This window comes from Triturus cristatus, chromosome 3_2, assembly GCF_964204655.1.
Source record: "Triturus cristatus chromosome 3_2, aTriCri1.1, whole genome shotgun sequence".
NCBI lineage: Eukaryota > Metazoa > Chordata > Amphibia > Caudata > Salamandridae > Triturus > Triturus cristatus.
In genome coordinates this window covers 1,051,791,381-1,051,812,938 of record NC_140584.1, presented here as the reverse complement: position 1 = coordinate 1,051,812,938, position 21,558 = coordinate 1,051,791,381, and the positions used below count along the sequence as shown (strand labels likewise).

The following is a 21,558-nucleotide window of genomic DNA, read 5'->3' as shown; positions in this document are numbered from 1 at the left end:
GTACCCATTCAAAAAAGAGTGGATAGCACACCAAGAGTCAATAAAAATGAAAAGATTCTTTGATTGTTTCGGTGACTCTTTAATCAATTTCTTTTTCACCGAATACAGATAAGTGCAGCCAACGCGTTTCTCCTAGTTACACGCTTCCTCAGGGCAAAATCACGTGTCAGGTCAAATGCACAATTCTAAACAGATAGAGCGCTGCAATTGGCATACAAATATTCCAAGAAGGCTCTTATAGTAGCAGTAAACTCGAAAATTCTGTAGGCTGCAGGTAGACTTAGGAACAGGCTTCTTTTAAGTGGGTAATGACATCTATCCATGTAGGGCAGTGTTCGGCAAGGATTGTTCTAACAGCCAGCATTTTGTGTGAGTAATGCTCGACCCTAATGCCATTAGGCACAGGTGGGAGGAGGGGTAATGTTACGTGAAGAATGGGCGGTCGTACACATCCCACTCTCTAACTTTACTGCTGTCTGGAGTGGGCAGCAGGAACATTAAAGGAACTGCGGGTGTAAGGCCTGAGTACACTTGTGTTACAACAAACAAATGATGGACGGAATGCTGACAATGCAGACATTCTCCCCCAGTCAAGAGATCTGGGTTAAATCCATCGTTCTTTTGCCCACTACGCCACCCCAGTTTAGACATGGCCATATGCAAATCAGTCTTGACCCTGTGCCTCATGGGAACAGTCCAGCCCGAACTGCCAAGCCATGTCTTCCCTGGACCGGAATCAAGCATCCTAGGACCGGTTTCTGGCTATCAGCCGTCATCAGCCAGGATAGCTTGACTCCAGTGGCGTAGTGAGCACGGGTCCCACGTCTGGGAATACCCATCCCACTTAGGGCGAAAAGCGTTACAACAAACAAATGATGGACGGAATGCTGACAATGCAGACATTCTCCCCCAGTCAAGAGATCTGGGTTAAATCCATCGTTCTTTTGCCCACTACGCCACCCCAGTTTAGACATGGCCATATGCAAATCAGTCTTGACCCTGTGCCTCATGGGAACAGTCCAGCCCGAACTGCCAAGCCATGTCTTCCCTGGACCGGAATCAAGCATCCTAGGACCGGTTTCTGGCTATCAGCCGTCATCAGCCAGGATAGCTTGACTCCAGTGGCGTAGTGAGCACGGGTCCCACGTCTGGGAATACCCATCCCACTTAGGGCGAAAAGCGTTACAACAAACAAATGATGGACGGAATGCTGACAATGCAGACATTCTCCCCCAGTCAAGAGATCTGGGTTAAATCCATCGTTCTTTTGCCCACTACGCCACCCCAGTTTAGACATGGCCATGCAAATCAGTCTTGACCCTGTGCCTCATGGGAACAGTCCAGCCCGAACTGCCAAGCCATGTCTTCCCTGGACCGGAATCAAGCATCCTAGGACCGGTTTCTGGCTATCAGCCGTCATCAGCCAGGATAGCTTGACTCCAGTGGCGTAGTGAGCACGGGTCCCACGTCTGGGAATACCCATCCCACTTAGGGCGAAAAGCGTTACAACAAACAAATGATGGACGGAATGCTGACAATGCAGACATTCTCCCCCAGTCAAGAGATCTGGGTTAAATCCATCGTTCTTTTGCCCACTACGCCACCCCAGTTTAGACATGGCCATATGCAAATCAGTCTTGACCCTGTGCCTCATGGGAACAGTCCAGCCCGAACTGCCAAGCCATGTCTTCCCTGGACCGGAATCAAGCATCCTAGGACCGGTTTCTGGCTATCAGCCGTCATCAGCCAGGATAGCTTGACTCCAGTGGCGTAGTGAGCACGGGTCCCACGTCTGGGAATACCCATCCCACTTAGGGCGAAAAGCGTTACAACAAACAAATGATGGACGGAATGCTGACAATGCAGACATTCTCCCCCAGTCAAGAGATCTGGGTTAAATCCATCGTTCTTTTGCCCACTACGCCACCCCAGTTTAGACATGGCCATATGCAAATCAGTCTTGACCCTGTGCCTCATGGGAACAGTCCAGCCCGAACTGCCAAGCCATGTCTTCCCTGGACCGGAATCAAGCATCCTAGGACCGGTTTCTGGCTATCAGCCGTCATCAGCCAGGATAGCTTGACTCCAGTGGCGTAGTGAGCACGGGTCCCACGTCTGGGAATACCCATCCCACTTAGAGCGAAAAGCGTTACAACAAACAAATGATGGACGGAATGCTGACAATGCAGACATTCTCCCCCAGTCAAGAGATCTGGGTTAAATCCATCGTTCTTTTGCCCACTACGCCACCCCAGTTTAGACATGGCCATATGCAAATCAGTCTTGACCCTGTGCCTCATGGGAACAGTCCAGCCCGAACTGCCAAGCCATGTCTTCCCTGGACCGGAATCAAGCATCCTAGGACCGGTTTCTGGCTATCAGCCGTCATCAGCCAGGATAGCTTGACTCCAGTGGCGTAGTGAGCACGGGTCCCACGTCTGGGAATACCCATCCCACTTAGGGCGAAAAGCGTTACAACAAACAAATGATGGACGGAATGCTGACAATGCAGACATTCTCCCCCAGTCAAGAGATCTGGGTTAAATCCATCGTTCTTTTGCCCACTACGCCACCCCAGTTTAGACATGGCCATATGCAAATCAGTCTTGACCCTGTGCCTCATGGGAACAGTCCAGCCCGAACTGCCAAGCCATGTCTTCCCTGGACCGGAATCAAGCATCCTAGGACCGGTTTCTGGCTATCAGCCGTCATCAGCCAGGATAGCTTGACTCCAGTGGCGTAGTGAGCACGGGTCCCACGTCTGGGAATACCCATCCCACTTAGGGCGAAAAGCGTTACAACAAACAAATGATGGACGGAATGCTGACAATGCAGACATTCTCCCCCAGTCAAGAGATCTGGGTTAAATCCATCGTTCTTTTGCCCACTACGCCACCCCAGTTTAGACATGGCCATATGCAAATCAGTCTTGACCCTGTGCCTCATGGGAACAGTCCAGCCCGAACTGCCAAGCCATGTCTTCCCTGGACCGGAATCAAGCATCCTAGGACCGGTTTCTGGCTATCAGCCGTCATCAGCCAGGATAGCTTGACTCCAGTGGCGTAGTGAGCACGGGTCCCACGTCTGGGAATACCCATCCCACTTAGGGTGAAAAGCGTTACAACAAACAAATGATGGACGGAATGCTGACAATGCAGAAATTCTCCCCCAGTCAAGAGATCTGGGTTAAATCCATCGTTCTTTTGCCCACTACGCCACCCCAGTTTAGACATGGCCATATGCAAATCAGTCTTGACCCTGTGCCTCATGGGAACAGTCCAGCCCGAACTGCCAAGCCATGTCTTCCCTGGACCGGAATCAAGCATCCTAGGACCGGTTTCTGGCTATCAGCCGTCATCAGCCAGGATAGCTTGACTCCAGTGGCGTAGTGAGCACGGGTCCCACGTCTGGGAATACCCATCCCACTTAGGGCGAAAAGCGTTACAAACGTAACATGCCACTGGTAATCAAGAAAGCCTGGCTGAAGACGGCTGAAATGCCAGAAACCGGTCCTAGGATGCTTGTTTCCAGTCCAGGGAGGACCTGGCTTGGCAGTTCGGGCTGGACTGTTCCCATGAGGCACAGGGTCAAGACTGATTTGCATATGGCTGGGTTCAAACTGGAACGGCATGGTGAGCAAAAAAACGATGGATTTAGGCCCAGATCTCTGTACTGGGGTGAATGTATGACATTGTTCTGCATTCTGTCCATCAATTGTTGTTTTCGCATTTGTCACCCCGAGTGGGAAGGGTATGCCCAGACGTGGGTCCCTTGCTCTCCATGCCACTGGTAATCAAGCAAGCCTGGCTGAAGACGGCTGAAATGCCAGAAACCGGTCCTAGGATGCTTGTTTCCAGTCCAGGGAGGACCTGGCTTGGCAGTTCGGGCTGGACTGTTCCCATGAGGCACAGGGTCAAGACTGATTTGCATATGGCTGGGTTCAAACTGGAACGGCATGGTGAGCAAAAAAACGATGGATTTAGGCCCAGATCTCTGTACTGGGGTGAATGTATGACATTGTTCTGCATTCTGTCCATCAATTGTTGTTTTTGCTGAGTACACTTGTGGCACTGGGGCTATAGGTTAGTACAATGTAGCATGGAAAGGAGAGGGCCTCAGAAGGTGATAAACTTGTAACGTGGGTGCATGCTGTGCTGCTCTCCTGTGAATGGCATCACAGAAGTGGCTGCTGCAGGGCAAAGGAATAACACATTCAGACTTAGTGAAGAGCCAACTCAATAGCTCCTATCTTCCAGCTGCTTCAGGCACAGGTGTAGGTTCCATGCCAGGACTAGAAAAGTCACCCAAGCGTTCTGTAGGTAAAAATGTGCTCTCCAAAAGAACACAGCTAAAGAACAACTGGTAAGCATTTCTCTGAAAGTCCCATGCTTCCGTACACCACTCTTTGAAGTAAAACAGCCAATAAGCAAAGAGATTTCCCCCAGCCAATATATTGGCAAACACACCACAAAACAAGCAATGATCCTTACATTTTCTTATGTCTCGTAGAAAATGTTTCCTCCTGGGTATTAATGCCATTAAGGAGATAGTTTTAAAAACAGAAATAGAAAAGAATAAGACTCAATAATCATAGTTATTATTAACAAAAGTAACATGTTAAGTAGAGAGACTTGAAATAATGGCAGTATTTGGATAGTTGCCCCTGAATATGTTGCAACACAATTAGCTGAGTAGACAAACTAGAAGAATAGGGAAGAATTCTCCCAGCTTTATCTTGTGCAAATACCTTATAATAAGCAATTGCAAGGAAGAGGAACAATATATGCTTCAGGACAACATATATCACAGTAGTAGAGACAGGCTTGCCAGATCGTCCGACATCATGATATGTAAAAAAACATCTAATAGAGACTTTTCCTCTAGCCTTCCTGAGGGTCTTCTAGATGCTCTTTTGTCCTAGAATTAGGATTCAAAATAAGATAAACTTCATGATTCATATTCTTCTAGATTCTACAAGTGACCACAAATTCATATCTACCACTCACACAAGTGATGCAGAGGTTCTCAGGTGGAGTTGAGAAGAGGAATCTTGCTGCTGAATGGATTATGAGACATATGGACAGATTGAGGCCTCTGATTGATACATGGCAGTCAATTGGACAGTACAGCCTAGTAATGTATCTCATTATTAAGATTTCTCTAGCGACTAAACTGATCCTAAAATCTCAGGCTTGAATTTTCTAACTAGAGTAAGCTTGAGTGTAGAATAGCATGTTCCAGTAGCCATGACTCCATTTCGGTCCAGTGGATGAAAGCCTCTATATACACTTCAATGGGGTGCAGGACTTAAGGATGAATGTCACCTAAACACTAGGATTGAGTGCAGGACTTCACAATGAAGGTCTCTCCACCCTCTCTCCACTCTTTAGGATTTTGTATAGGATCTCAGGGTGAGGGTCTTTCCAAGCATCTTTCCAAGCACTAGGATTAGGTGTAGGATTACAGGATGAAGCACTCACTAGGATTAGGTGTATGGTCTCAGAAAGAAGGTCTCACCACTCTCAAGGATTGGGTTTAGGATCTCAGATTGGACGGCTTTCCAAACACTAGTATTAGGTTTAGGATTTGAGGATGAAGGCCTTTCCATGTTCTCGGATAGGACCTCAGTATGAAGGTGCCTCCAAGCACTAGAACTAGGTGTGGGATTTGAGGCAGAAGGTTTCTCCATACAGTACAATGACAGCATGAACATATGATAAAGGCTTATGTATATACTGGGACTAAGGGTAGAATTACAGTATTAAAAACACTCTCCATACATTTGTGGGATCTTGGTGAAGACCTCACCATACATTAGAGTGAGTGTGGCTCTCAAGAAAAAAATCTCTCCAAACACTAGTTAAGTGTAGGATCTTAGGATGATGGTCTCTCCAAAGAACATAATTACTGGTGGGACGTTTGTAAGATTGAAGTTTCCTCAGATGTAATTAGGGGCATTGTCAATCAATAGAAGTGGGATCTTCATCCTCTGCAGAAGAAAAACATGTGTTACTGGAGAAATGAGAGAACATGCAACCAATGCAAAATGAATGGGGAGAGGTAGGTAGGGTTAAGAAATGAGGGGACTGTGTGTGAGAGGAAGGTAAGCGTGATCAACATACTCTAGGTGTGAGTAGGACAGGAGTCTGGTGTGCGAAGGAAGGCAAGCAAAAGTAGGATACATCATATGCCTGAATTTAAAAGTGGGTATGTACGAGGAAGATAACGTGTGAAACTGAATGTAGGTAAGGGACGGGTTGGATGTGAATAGAAATATGAGTGGTAGAAAACAATATTGTCTATATTACTTATTGTGAATATCGAATGCAAAAATCTATGAGACAGAATATTTTATAACAATATCGAGGTCCAAAATACCAAAAGGTAAGTACAAAGAGAGAGGTAAGTATTTACTAGTATTTACTAATCTTAACTCCACAATCACGTACCGAGAAGATATATATCATCAAATTCCATATGTGTGGAATTAGGTATCGAAAATGTATAGAAACTTACCTTTCTGACCTTCATAGTTGCAAAGAGAAGAACAATCACACTAGCAGAAGTCGTTCTTTTTATATGGGTTGCTGTGTACCGACTCTCATCTCGCAAAATGAGAAAATGGAACAAAGAAACCTTGTGCTGGCCTTTACCCACACCAATAAGAGATGGGAATGCTGATTCCAATGGCTTCCATGCAAAATATTCTGAGACAAGAACTAGCTCCCTGCCTAACCCCAGCACATGAGCGGGAACCGTATCTCGGAACACTGCACTGGATATTTGTCAGCCGAGCTAAGTCAAATGTAAGCATACACATTACAACTGAAAATGTGTCTAACCTTGAACTGGAAGTCCTGGAAGGGAGGACGGTATTTATACATCATAGCAATGTAAATTAGAGAAAGGATCATGCTGTGCTTAGTATGTTTTTTCAGAGTTTGGGGAAACTGTCTGGGATGGGGCCTCTATACTAGTAGTGAGGACTGGGACAAGGAGGACAGGCTAAGAGGTAATGGAGTACTCAGGCATTTGTGTGGCTATGAGGAATTGCAGTGAACTCTGTCACCAACATGGAAAGAGGTGTGTGTCTTCCATCTCTTACACACCTTGGGACACTCCAATAATACTAGGACTATCTTCCACTTAATAAGCAAACCCTCACCAGCAAAAGAGGAATATCTGGGATTCTGTTGCCAGTACAATGCAGAACCGGTCAGGTAATCTGCAAGAATACCTTATTGTAGGGACAATGCTTGTACACCCCTGGGTAGGAAATCCCATAGATTATGTATCGTCCTGAACTTACCTCAGGGCCTCGGCTCCTCCAGGGACTTAAGTCGAGGGGAGGAATCTGGTTGCAATCCACAAAATTTCGTCGGTGACTGTTTGCCATAAAGACATTTCTCGGCACTTCCGTGATAGCCGTGTTGTCACAGATGACTCGCGCCAGTGTGACCCTTTCCAAAAAGCGTCCTTGGGCACTGCTGAAAACACCGGGATTCTCATGATAAAACCTGTGCAGGAAAGAAAGGAGCACACATGGTGAAGGTCTGCTTACCATATGATGCGCATTTCAGAGACATTTCACACCAGAACTATCGGCTACAACTGCCATTATCAGGATCCTGCTAGTCCACAAGGTGTACACCAATTAAACTCCAAACCTAGAATTTGCACTGCTTGATAATATGCACATCCAGATAGACTATGCCTGATCCAAAAAACAACTTGCACATGTAAGTCTAACTTGCACAAGCACATGGCCAAATTTATTACTGCAAGCAATTCAAAAAAGATAACTTGGCAGCATGAATGCCTTTGCCCATGCACAGGGTTACCCATAAGTGTGTAATATTGCACTTGAGTAAATCCCTTTTGTGGTGTGAGTAATATGCGCCTGCTATCAGCACCTAGCATTATTGTACAGCTGGGAAATGTCAGATCAAATGGTAAAGTTATCAGCAAAGTCTTGCTTCATGAACCCATTCCAATACTGGACTAGAGATGAGCTTACAAGATGAGTCTTCAGCACCATGGACCCCATGTTTGAGATGTGGGTTTTCCTTTTTCAAATCAGTGCTTTTAGACATATAGTCTAATTGGGTTAGTGCCCCTCTTAGAATGCAAAAGATTGATAAAGGAAAGTCCAGCGTTGGAGACTTGCCTTTCTGATCGAGTCATCTGGTAACCTTAACTGGAAGTCTCTGATTGCTCCTATTAGGCCATGGTACCACACCACTGCTGCCTCACCATATACCTTTCATATATGTCCAGAGTGATTGCTGCACTCAAAATATACACACACACACAACTTTTTCGAACTTTTACATATTACATCTACGGGCCATCCTCTTACATAGTACTGGTTCTGGGAAAATTAAGCTCAACACAAAAAGGGTAAGTATCAACACTCAGAAATTAGTAAGGCTACTGAAGTCGTAAAGTTTATTAAGTGATAATCTAAGATAAAGGTGTAGCAAAGTACAATACTTTGTAAAAACTGCCCTCACCCACAACTAATTGTGGCATGCTTCATCATAGGGCTGCTGCGAAGCCTCAGCGCAGACCAACGCTCGAGGCGGAGCAATAGGGTAGAGAAGACAATGCAAACACACAGAAAAGGAAAAAGGATCCAAGAAGAAATAGTGCAGATTATAAATCTAAAACTAACTAAAGGACATCCTCATTATAGTTTTATACCTGGACTCCCCTGTCAGGATTAAAAAGGTAATTCATACCCTAGGATGGTGGTGAAGTGAGTGTATTAGGCACCTTACCCCCCTCCGTGCTGCATACAGGTCGACATGTTTCTGCCGGAATCTGTTTCTCTACAGGCATTCATCAGGACTGTTCGATCCCTATGCTAAATTACCTTATCCTTTCTACTAATATACCACTAGTTTATCAGGTACACAATGTCTCCCCAAAGACACCAAGCCATCTCTAAAAGGTCACCAAGGGTTTCTCACCACAGATCAAGAGCCACTACCTCCTGAGAAAGACATAGGGGTAGTTTGTTTACAGGGAGTTCGACTGCTCAATATCAGATCCCTTCACACAAACATATGAAATATTCTGAAAAGTGATGCAATTTCTTGTCACCATTCCGGATGACTCTGAACTGGTTTCCAATGATGCAAGCTAGAAGAGGTCCAATTTTCCGACCAGGAACAAAAGGTTCTGCCACTCCTCCAAGCCAAATATCAATATTTTTGTGAGTCCCATAGAGGTCCATCAACTTTCTGGCGAGGTCCCCATCATTCAGGACTCTTCGGAGTTCTTCCAGATTTTGTGGCTCAGAGAGTCCACAAAAACGCCTCCAAGCACCGTAATCTATTGTGAGAAGATAGACAGCAGAGTGGTGAAAATAATGTAATTTTCTAATTTATACCCAGAACAAGCAATCAGTTAAATTTGTATTGGGTGGTGGGAAGGGTCAATATAACATGGCATTGATGTCACTTAGAGATAGCTAGGGGAACAGCTGTTAATTGTTCTTGTGTCGTGTATGAAACCTTTAGTTTGATTTGGCTTTTAAACAAGCAAAATTTGGAATTCTGCAGTGTTTTTAATTTCATACTTTACAATTTTTAAAGCGAAACCACACGTGCCAGGATGAAAGGTGCATGTGATTAAAATCCTGGACTGGCTGATGGGGCGGAATTATATAATAAAGGAGTGCCAATGTAGAATCTAAGATCTCCTGGGTTTTATTGTGCTCATTTTGAAGTCTATAGTATGAAATGGCATACTGACCAAATACCCATCCGGGTAGATATTTCTTAATTTTCTCACTTCAATTGTTTTATTCTTCTTGCCCATGTATCAGAATATCAAAGTTTCTTCGTTGATTTAGTGGCTCTGTCCTCTGCATATGTTAGGCTGTTTGTTAAATATCTTGGTGTTAACCTTCTAAATAATTCAGACTGCTTTTTAAAAGTAATCACCTTACCCCCTTTTAGGGCTGTTTTTCTGGTACCTTGTCACCCCCACTTATAAGAAACACAGGTTTGGAGGTCGCAGGTTCACTGTCACGGTCCCTCGAGCATGGAACACACTTCCCCTGGAGATTAGGCAGTCTTCCAACGTTATGAAATTTAGGCAACTCCTGAAGACTTGGCTGTTTATACAGGCTCACCAGTAACAAGGGTTTTATGACATATCAGTACCCCGCGCCAAGAGACCTTCCGGGGAACATGCGGGTCTCCAATAACATAACATAACATGAAAACACTTTCTGGTGAAAGAACACTGTTTCACTTTCGACCTCTGTAGGTGCCCCCATTTGTTTTCTTTTATGAAGTCAGTAAAGAAAGTAGTTCTTTTCAAAATGTGCAAACCATATAGAAGTAACCTGAGCAGAGTTTGAAACCTAGTACCCAGGCAGTTAAAAATTAGTTAAAAACAGTAGCTGGGTCTTATTTAAAAATATGTGTAATAAAACAGGGCGGTTATGCTTCGAATGTACAGTGAAGTGGTGGGTTGTGTTTACTGTAGAGTGAGTTAAATGAGAAGGGTACAAACAAAGGAAACTTATTTGCCATGAACACTATATGGTACATTGAACAACCAGAACATGTTTAAGAAACACTATTGGAGAACTGAGCCTCCTATACTAATTTAAGTCTCACCCATGACAGACTGGCACATTTAGCAGAACTTTGGCAAGTTTCAGTAGTTATTTGCAGAACGTGTCCAACCTTCTGGTGTATTTGTGCATCACAATGGCATTTTTGAGCAATGCCTCTGGCATGATGGCATAACGATTGTCATTTGCAAAAAAGTGCCTAGGAATATTAGAGCAGCACCCTAATGTTATTGGCAGAAGCCTCCAACATTAGAGTAATTCTCAAGCAAGTATTAATATAAATACCCTGGTAGATTCTGTTATATTTTTCTTTCGATGCTCACATTTTGATGGGCAGCAACATACTTTCTGAAAAGCACTGTTTTACTGCTGGCAGAAACAATGGTGAGCAGTGCAGCCAGTATTACTGCTGGGTATATAATAATTTTCCAATTGGCACAGTTTTCTTTTAAAAATTGGTGGTGTAAAAATGTACTGTTTACTCAGATTGTTATCTAAATCTACTAAGAAATCAATCGCACTGACAATGGTCTACTTTGCTTGGTTGATGCAGTAAGAGGCTGGTATAAGTAGCAGTATTGCACCCCAACCTATCTGAAACGTCACCAGCCGCCGCTGCCACCTTATGTACTAGACAAGAACATTTTTAGGTAAAAGCCTTTGTTTTCAGCTGATCAATCCTGTTTAAGGCGCATCTACAAATCTGTGCTCTCACTTTGGAGCACAAATCTTCACCAGAGTTTCTTACCTGAAAACTATGTTGTTGTACCCATGGCTACTTACCTGGAAGGCTCAGCTCTCTATCTTATGGTTTAATAACTGAAGGCTCGAGTTTAGGCATCTCTCTTTCACTACTTCCCTGATTTCTTACCTGTGAAGCCTTATTCTCTCTCCCCTTTGTCTTTTTTACCTAGAGTTTATGTTCTCTCTGTCTTCTAGACCTTTGTCTGTGAAGCTTTATTCTATTCCTTACCTGGGATTGAAGTGATCACCCACTCTGATCCGTGGTCCCTAATTTAAAAGGGTCAGTACCTGGGATGAATTACAAAGAGAGGGACAAGGGGGGCTATTTCCGTTCACATGGGAACGGGAGGTCCAGCAGGAAAAAATGCCCCAAGGGTACACAATCTCAAAAAGGAAATTTCCGCTGTTCCTCAAAATTGAAAGAAGGGAGAAGAGTCAAGAGTAAGGCTAGGACCAATTGTATCCACTGTGTGTTGGAAGTTGGTAATCCATTTGTCGGATAATAATGCCCTCACACACCCTAGCAGGTGTCATGCTTCATCATATGGGCTGCTCCTCGTCGGGCCGGCGGTGCAATGCCTGACGGGCTCCCTTAATAAGGGGCACTTTGTCGGAGTTCTTCAATCCGACTGCCGTATGGTGAAGTGCGGGTGAGGGGGCCTAAGTGGTGTAGATGTGACTAAGTGGTATAAAACAGGGTTAAGAGTGCCAGCTTGGAATCGATTTTATTCTGGGGGCCTCCTTCCCTGATTAAAAACGTGAAAATGTGGCACTCAACGGAGTATAATGTCTCATGTGTGAGTGAACTAAAAAATGGTCAACATGTTTCTCGCTATGAGTCTGTGCACTCGCGATTCTTCAGGACCTCAGAAAAAACACTATCTACAACTAAAGAGAATGTAGTTATAACAGTATTCTAGACTGGATAGTGTCACGTCAGTTAGTGACTCTTATTTAAAATACCTGTCAGTGTCTGGTATTACCCTATTTAGTATCAGTTTAGACAGCAACAGTACTCGGTGGGTGTACATTGAGCTAGAATTCCTCATAAAGTAGAAATTACACGTCGCTCATGCCATCCGTTTACACCTACCCTCTCCACCGAGCCCGGAAGGAACAGCGGAAATTTCCTTTTTGAGATTCAGTACCTGGGATGACATGATCTCGGCCTCGTTGCAAGTTGATAGCCGCTAGATCAAGTCCAATCCTCCTGAATAGTTTGAAGAGACGGTCTCGCAGTTCATCCACCACCATCTGATTCTGCCTGTTCAGCTTTGCACGATTTGACATGAGGCCACGGAGGAGAGGGTCAATGCCATCTGCAAAACAAAATTATTAAGATGATTATAACAGCTATACTGTGATCGTGAAAATGTGACTATATTGAGTGAGCAAGGAAGTTAAAAAAAAACACTAGTTTACCTGAGACGTGGCCCGTATGATGAGAAATGAAAGATACACTTTCTGGTTAGCTTTTAGTAGTAGGCAAACCATGCATGGTCTGTGAAAGTATTCAACGGAGCCAAAAGGAGCCTTCTGATTGGACACAGCTAATACTTTTGCACGATATATGTGATCATTTCACCATCTTTTAAATGTTGGTGCATGCCCCAGACAATAGAGTTTGGTTTTTGGAAAGCCAGAGAGCACATGTATTGTTTGTGCTTGGGCTAAACCTGAGCACTTGCATGTTTGCATTGGACTCCATGATACTGATCATCTGGGGGTAGTGTGCTAGCATTGATTTGAATTTTCCCTTAACAAGTTGAGACTTGGGTATACACATCCATTTGTAACTGGACCGATACATGGTTTTACCCTTTGGGTTTCTTGAATGACTGTTATTGGAATATCCCTTAAATAACTGACTGATCCAATAAATGCTGATTGTGAACTGATGAGCTGGCTTCCTATCAGTAATTTAGCAAAGGAGATTCTCTGTGGCTGTAAACTAGAAAAAACAAAATTTTAAAGCCTTTCAGTGCAGCCAATCACATACCTTGGATGTCAGTGAATAATTATTAATGTTAAATCACCTTCGAACCTACACTTGGATTTTGCCTCACTCCATTTGTTCTTTTGAAAGTTCAGGTTGTCGATTTCTCAGTACTGTATAAAAGCTCTGTAATGCAATTCCCTTGGTCAATCTGTGACACCGAATGGGTGTAAGTGTGCTGCACCCATGCTACTGACCTAAATCAGAGCTTCAGGTTGTATGTGGAAGGATATGATCAAAAAAGAATCCATTAACAAGTTGAAACAAGCACACACTGATTTAGAGCTTTCATCGGGGGAAGCCTATATTCTGCAGTAAAGGGTCTTTGTTAGAACCTTTTACTAGGTTCTGATATTTGTCTCTGTCCTTCAGTAATAGTAATGCCAACGTGTGTGCAGAACCCCAGGGATACCCTCATCTTTTAAAAGATGATTGAGTTTCACTCTACTAAACAGCTCTTGATTACACTCAATATAAAACCTCTCTATACTGATATCCTTCAAAGAGCCCCCTTAATCTGTGTAGAGGAATTTAGGCGGAAACCATTTATTTGCACTACATACTCATGTCTTTCATGATGCTACTAACAAAAAAGGCCTGACAATACAGTTTTTCAACTACGATAGGAGGAACTCATATACTCACATTGTGCGCCGAGTCTGCCAAATCTCTACACTACTTCCTTTAAGAAAAGGGATGTTTTCCAGCCAGGTACCCCTTCCCTAAGTAGTTTCATGCTGTTTAGAAGCTATATAGATGGCACTGTAGTCTTTAAGATAAGTAATGAGACAAAAGCTAGCCAGTTTGTATGCTAGATAAACTAACAGAACATACATTTGAAATTGCAGCTCAAATAAGTAGGATTAACAGTGTACCTGGAATTGGAAATGGGAGTCTGAAGATGAGAAATTGAAATGTAAGGTACATTTTAAAACTATGGAGAAAAACTCTTCTATCGACGAAAGCTTCATTCTGATAGTGCTCTGAACAAAATTGCCAGTAGGCAAATATTAACAAATCCGAAGGAAGGGCTCTGATAGCACAGACCTTAAAAAATATGCTGGTAACCTCACGCAAAGGCAAAGATATTACCCAATTAAAATCTTAAATAGAAGCAAAAACAGCCCAACATAATTAAAAAGTGCCTTATTGAAGAAACTTCAGAATTCCTAAAAGGACAGGGTCCCATGTATCTACATACAGCAATGAGTAACAGAACAAAAAATAAATACTTAAGTACGAAGAAGACTGTTAAAATAAAGACAATGCAGTTTAATCAGCCACTCTTTGTTTTAAAAGGATGAGAAATTTGAAGAATCTGTTGGTGCATTCTAAGCCTATGAAGAAGATAACACAGTATGATCAAGTTATGTTTGGAATCTTCCTAGATTACAAGAACATCATCCTTGTGGCAGCTGGGCTGTGTGTAAATATAGAAATAGTCTAAATATATTGACTTAGGGCTGGGGCACCTCTATGAAAAATAGAAATTCACAAATTGTACTGCTTGGGCATAATATACATGATTGTATGTCCATGTGGATTAAAGTGTTTATCAATGACAATGTCTAAAGATAGAGAGCTGATAATAGACATCTGCAGCACAATCAAAATCTGTACACTCCCTACGAAATTAAGTACACTTTAAAAGAGATTTTCTATGGAACATATTAGAAAATATCTACAACTATATATATATTCACTGAAAAAACCATAGGTTTCACACACGTTATAGTTAGGAATTAGCATCTAAAAAACCTTGCAAATTCACTGAAAATACCATAGGTTTCACACATGTTATAGTTAGCAGGACATTTCACTCGTGAAAAACCAATGAAATTCCCCCGTTATAGTTAGTGCAGACAACTATAACTCACGCGACCGCAATCCTCTGCTGATGACGTCAAATATTACATCACTGTATTTAGACACTTATTTACCCATGTCTTCTTCCATTAATTTTTAGCTATACATATATTACAAATATTTTTTTTTCAGAAAGACACATATGTCATCAGTGATGTAATATTTGACGTCATCAGCAGAGAAATGCGGTCGCGTGAGTTATAGTTGCCTGCACTAACTATAACGGGGGAATTTCATTGGTTTTTCACGAGTGAAATGTCCTGCTAACTATAACATGTGTGAAACCTATGGTTTTTTCAGTGAATTTGCAAGGTTTTTTAAATGCTAATTCCTAACTATAACGTGTGTGAAACCTATGGTTTTTTTCAGTGAATTTGTACGTTTTTTTTTTTTTTTTTTTTTTTTTTGTTTGAAACCGTTTATTGCAATCTCAAATATATACAAGTATGGGCCTACAACCTTCCGGCCGGCCGGCCGCTAGAGTGACAGGAGCATATGACATACATACAAAAAAGGCTCTTGGCGTTGCAGAGAGGTAAATCAGGAGGTATCAACGACGTGGGCCACATGACTCCGAGCCCGCAATACGGTTTCATTTTATAAGAACACAACAACACAAAAAAAAAACCACACCCGCAAGGCAACCCGCAATCCGAAGTGACAGCACGTGCTCCGTAAGTGGGGGACCCCAACCATCAACAAGAATCTAAAGAGGGGAACGGGAAGAGAGCAGGGACTGGGGGACCCTGTGCCCGGGGCCGGGGGAGGGGGTCAACTAGGGGGACGGAGCTGGCGAGGCAGCCGGCAGCAGTGGTGGCTCACAAATACCCCCGCGGTAGGCGTTCCAGGGGCCCCAAACTTTCACCCACGCCCCAGGCTTACCTCTCGCCACGTACACCACCTTTTCTCGGAACATGCACCAATCCATGTGTTCTTTCCAGGCCGACACCGCCGGGGGCCTCTGGGACCCCCACAGCTGCGCGATGTCACGCTTAGCTATCATATATCCCAGAGTCACCCATCGTGTCTGCGGAACCGAGTAGTCAGTTGGTTCCCACACATTCAGCAAGCATCTCCTCGCTTCAGGCAACAGCGCGACACGCGTAACCACTCGCAGGACCTCATGCACACCACGCCAGAATCGCTCCACCTTCGGGCATTCCCACAGAATATGCAAAAAAGTCGCCAAAGCACCACACCCACGCTTACACAGCCCATCCTCGGCATAGCCCATACGCAGAAGCCTTGGCCCCGTCATGTAAACCCGGTGGAGGATCTTTAGCTGGACGAAGCGAAGGCGAGCCGGTATGGCCACCTCCTTCGGAGAGGCCACCGCGGAAATCCAGTCCTCGTCGTCCAACTCCAGCCCATCGGCAACCCAGGCCTCGCGGAGGCCAGTCAGCAAGCCCGAGCGATCATTAATCAGTTTTTTGTATATGAGGGAGATCGTGCTGTCCGGAACATGGCCATCCAGCACTCTATCCTCCAGGGGGGATGACTCCGGAATGGAGGCGACGTCTGGGAAGACGGAGCCCAGTGCGTGGCGGACCTGCAAGTACCGAAAGTATTCACTGCCCTGCAGCTGAAACTCCGTCTGCAGCATCTCGAATGTTTTAAATCCCCCCCTCGTCCAGAGGTCCCCCACTGTACTGATGCCGATCGTGTCCCACTTCTCGAAGCCCTTCGAGGTCCACAGGGAGCCCAACCTCTCAGACGCATATAGCGGTGACGCCCGGGTCAAACGGTCCTTCCACCCCATAGCTGCGTTAGCCGCGTGCCATACTCGCACCATGACACGCGTAGGTCCCGTCAGGCGGGGGTCGGGCGCGCCAGAGTAGAGCGCTCGATTGTAGTCGCCACCAGGCAGGAGCATCTTGTCCATTTCAAATGCCGGGTTTAAGGCGGGCCCGTAAAGGCCATGATTAATTGCAGCTAGCTGGGAGGCCCAGTAATACCGTTTAATATCCGGGAGGGCAACCCCCCCGTCGTACCACGGGAGCGTCAACTTCGCCAAGGCAATACGCGGCCTCCCGTCCCAGAACAAGCGACGCTGTAGACTCTCCACCTCACGGAAGTAGCGCGCCGGGACCAAGTCCATAGTGTTCTGGAGAGCGTACAGGAAGCGTGGCAACGACATCATTTTAAACAATGCCGCCCGGCCGAGCGGCGAAAGCGGCAGGCGCCGCCAACGCGCGACGTCCTCCTTCAAGCGCTGGAGGGGGGGAAGCAAATTCCGCTCGTAGCGGGCCTCCGGGTCCAGAGTGATATAGATACCCAGGTACCGGAACCCCTGAGAGGCAATCTGGATCGGACAGTCCCGCGGGAGGACGGGAGCCTCCCCGGCAAGCACATACACACATGATTTAGCCCAGTTGATGACAAGGCCTGAGTTGCGGCCGAATGAGCGCAAAACATCAACCAGGACAATCAGTGATTTACGCGGGGAGGCGAGGTACAAAAGGATATCGTCAGCGTATAGGGACACGCGGTCCTCATACTCGGGGGTCCAACGGAGACCACGGATGGAAGGGTGCCACCGCAGCCACTCCGCCAGGGGTTCCAAGGCCAGTGCAAACAGGAGAGGCGACAAGGGGCAACCCTGTCGCGTGCCTCGTCCCAGCGCGAATGGGGCCGAGACTCGTCCATTCACCACCACCTGCGCCAATGGGCCCGAATACAACAATTTGACCCAGCTGATGAATCCCGGTCCAAATCCAAATTTCGCCAGCATCGCCCAAATGTATGGCCACTGGAGTGTATCAAACGCCATGGTGGCGTCTAAGGACGCCAAGATGGCCGGCTCCCGCACAAACGGAACACGCGCGAGCACCCCGTGCAGGCGCCGCAGATTAAGGGCCGTGTTGCGATGGGGTATAAAGCCGGACTGGTCTTGGTGGACCAGATCGCCCACCACGCCGACTAGCCGGTTGGCGAGCACCTTGGCGAGGATTTTGGGCTCCGCATTCAAGAGCGAGATAGGCCTATAGGATGTGACCCGTTCTCGGGGTCTCCCCTCCTTGCGGATCACTACGATTGTAGCCAGACGCTGGTCCGGCGGGAGGGAGCCCCGCGAGTGGGCCGCCAGGAACATCGCGCGAAGGTGGGGTGCCAGCACATCCGGTCGCAGCTTATACAGCTCGATAGGGATACCGTTTGGGCCCATGGCCTTGCCAGATGCGACCGAGCGTATGGCAAGGGCAATTTCATCCGAGGTGGGAGCAGCCTCCAACGACTCCCTGTCCTCCACCGAAAGGGAGGGCAGCGCGATGTCCCGAAGCAGGGCATGGGAATCCTCCTCCGAGCAGGGAGAAACCGGGGAATACACCTCGCGGAAATAATCCGAGAAGCAAGAGACAATGTCTTCTGGCTCGGTGACACGTACACCATCCATTCTCTCGATCAGCGGGACCACACGATTCGCTCTCTCCTTTTTATCCAACCACGCAATCAATTTACCTGCCTTATCACCCACATCATACAGTCGCCCCTGTTGCTCTCTACTGAGGCCCCTGGCCGCCTCCGTGACGAGGGCCCTATAGGCCGCCTGCTTAAGGTGTAGAACATGTAGTGTGGCATCCGTCACCCCATTCCCCAGGTCACCCTCTAGTTCAGTAATTTCGGCTTCCACCCGGGTCACCTCCTCCTGTTCGCGCCTCCGGGCATGGGAGATAAAGGAGAGGGCCTCCCCTCTAAGAACTGTCTTGAAGGCTTCCCACAGGGAGATAGCCGAAGGGACAAACCCCACATTCTCCTCAAAATACCGCTGCAAGGATTTAATCAAGTCGGCACGAATAGTGGGGTCGCGCAGGTACCATGCATTGATTGGGGCTACCCTGCCCTCCCCCCTCGGGAAGACATCAAAATGCAACAGGAGCGGGGAGTGATCTGAAATATCCAGCGCCAGATGGCGCACCTCTCCCACTCTCCCAGCATAGGCCGCAGGGACAAGGACATGATCAAGCCGCGAGAGGCTACCATGGGCACCCGAATGAAAGGTGTACTGCAGCTGTGCGGGATGTTTTAGTCGCCAGCAGTCTACCAATCCCAATGTATCTAAGAGGCCGGGCAGCCACGCCTGTGCCCGGGGGAGGTCCCTAGGGGGGTAACGATCCATAGTCCCAGAAGCCACCGCATTGAAGTCTCCCCCAACCACCAGAAGCCCCCCCGGGAGGTCAAGGAGGAGGCGCCCCAGGTCCGCAAAAGTGGTAGATTGTATCCCCGGTGGGACGTACACTGATACAAAAACGACTACTTTGCCCTCCATTCTCCCCACCAAGACCGTGTAACGTCCCCTCTCATCATGGCGCACCTCATCTATTTCCAGCGGGAGCGAGTTCTTAACCATGATGCCCACCCCCCGCGAGCCCGACGTGAAGCCCGAGTGGGCCACCAAGCGATAGCCCCGCCGATTCATGGCATAAAAGGAATTACCAATAAGGTGTGTCTCCTGCAGAAAGACCACATCTGGAGAAATTCGTTTCAGATACTGCAGGACCACACCTCGCTTAATCCTATCCCCCAGTCCATTAACGTTCCACGACAACAGAGTCAAATCCCTACCCCCCATCACATACAGAAGCCATCATTTGTCCCCCCAAGAGCACCTCAAAAACACCAACACAGTAAAGGGTTTGCCTTGCGGTAAAAACGAACAACACCCCACCCCAACCCACCCGTCCCAACAGAACTCCCCCCTCCCTGCACCCCTGCATGAGCCCAGACAGCCCCCCCAAAGTGCAGTGTGCCTGTCGCCCCATAGATGAAAAAACTAACTAGCCCCCCAGAGGAGGAGGGAAAGCCCCCAAGGGACCCCGCACGACCTCCACAGGAGGGGAACATACACGAGCAGTCAATGATAACAATAGTATTGTCCTGAGCAAGGCCTACTATTTGTCCCTCAGTCCTGATCCGGCGGGCCCTCCCCACCAACCGCACCCTCCCCACCCCCCCGGCCCCGATCCCCGGGCAAAGTGTCCAACCAGTCCCCGGCCGCCTCGGGACGATCAAAAAAGTGCGTGCGGCCATCCACCTCTACCCTCAGCTTAGCTGGAAAAAGCATTGCGTACTTAAGGTTCAGGTCCCGTAGGCGACGTTTAACTCCGAGAAAACTCAGTCTCTGCTTTTGGACCGCCGGAGTAAAATCAGGATAGAAATTGACGTCCATGTTGTCGAGTCTGACCGGTCCTTGTAGCCTAGAAGTCTGCAGGATAGCGTCCCTGTCCCGAAAATTGAAAATCCGGGCAATGAGAGGCCTCGGCGGGGCTCCGGCCTTAGGTCTTCCTCCGGGGACCCTGTGGGCACGTTCCACCGCAAAGAGTTTACTCAGCCCCCGGGGCTGGAGATGGGTGAGAATCAAGTCCTCCACAAACAGATCCGCCGCCTCCTCCTCTCGTCCCTCCGGCACCCCAATAATGCGGACATTGTTCCTCAGGGCCCGACCCTCGGAATCCTCCAGTCGACGATCCATCAGGGCGCTCGCCTGGCCAAGCCGGCGCACCTCCTTTTGGAGGGCCGCCACGTCCGTAGTGAGGCCCGAGGTAGTGTGGGCCAAAGAGTCGACCCGGTCATTCGTTTTGGACAAATCGGCCCTTACCAGGCCCACATCCACGAGGACCGAGTCTATCTTCTGCGCCAGAGTGTCAAAGCGCTGGTCCACCGAGGCCTTCATCTCGGCGATGGCGCCCATGACGTCTCGGAGGGTCAGATCCGCGGGCAGAGCAGGAGCATCAGTCGGGCCCGCAGGGGACATACGCGGCGCCTCAGGAGATCCCTTCTGGAGGGTGTAGCGGTCCATGTTGTTGGACTGATGGGCCGTGCCACGGCGGGTCGATTTCACCTTTGCCCGGTCGCCATCTTGCTTTGTGGACATGGTTGCAGTCCCCAAATCGTGCCAATCTCCTTGAAAGGGCCGACAAACCAGTTCACGGGCTCCGGGGGGGGGGCGACCACAGGTCCGCAGGCCGAATCACAGACGGCGGGTCGGCCGGGCACCCGGGCAAGGCCACACCACCGCACACCGCCCCGCAACCCTACCTCGCCCGTCAGCAAGGAGGGCGCAAAAGCAAAAGTGAAAGTGCGGGGTACGTGAGTCGCCCAGCCTTGCCCGCCACTGTTGTTCACTTTGTCTCCGGATCGCCCCACTACTCCAATCCGGGGGGCCGGCTTGGAGAAGGCCGCAAACCTCAATCGGTGCTCCCGCCGGTGTCCGAGGTCCGATTTGGAAACGGAAAACGGGTGTCACCTCAGCTCGGGCTCACAAACACAGTCCCTTCATCTAGGACAGGATATAGTCAGGATTAATGCAGGAGGTCGCGGAGGTCCTCGGGAGCCTCGCACCTACGCGGCCATCTTGGTTGCGCGC

At 47.4% G+C, this 21,558-nt stretch overlaps 1 protein-coding gene across 1 annotated transcript in view; it reads right to left on the bottom strand.

The window, feature by feature from the left end:
- Positions 1-7,335: 7,335 nt before the first annotated feature.
- LOC146859095 (eosinophil peroxidase-like) overlaps positions 7,336-21,558 on the bottom strand; it is a 145,470-nt gene continuing 131,247 nt past the window's right edge. The window contains exons 10-12 of the mRNA XM_085647143.1: positions 12,484-12,654; positions 9,106-9,336; positions 7,336-7,517 (exon numbers count right to left, since the gene is read on the bottom strand). Coding sequence (XP_085503269.1) covers positions 7,336-7,517; positions 9,106-9,336; positions 12,484-12,654 — 584 coding nt within the window. The remainder of the gene's footprint in view (positions 7,518-9,105; positions 9,337-12,483; positions 12,655-21,558) is intronic.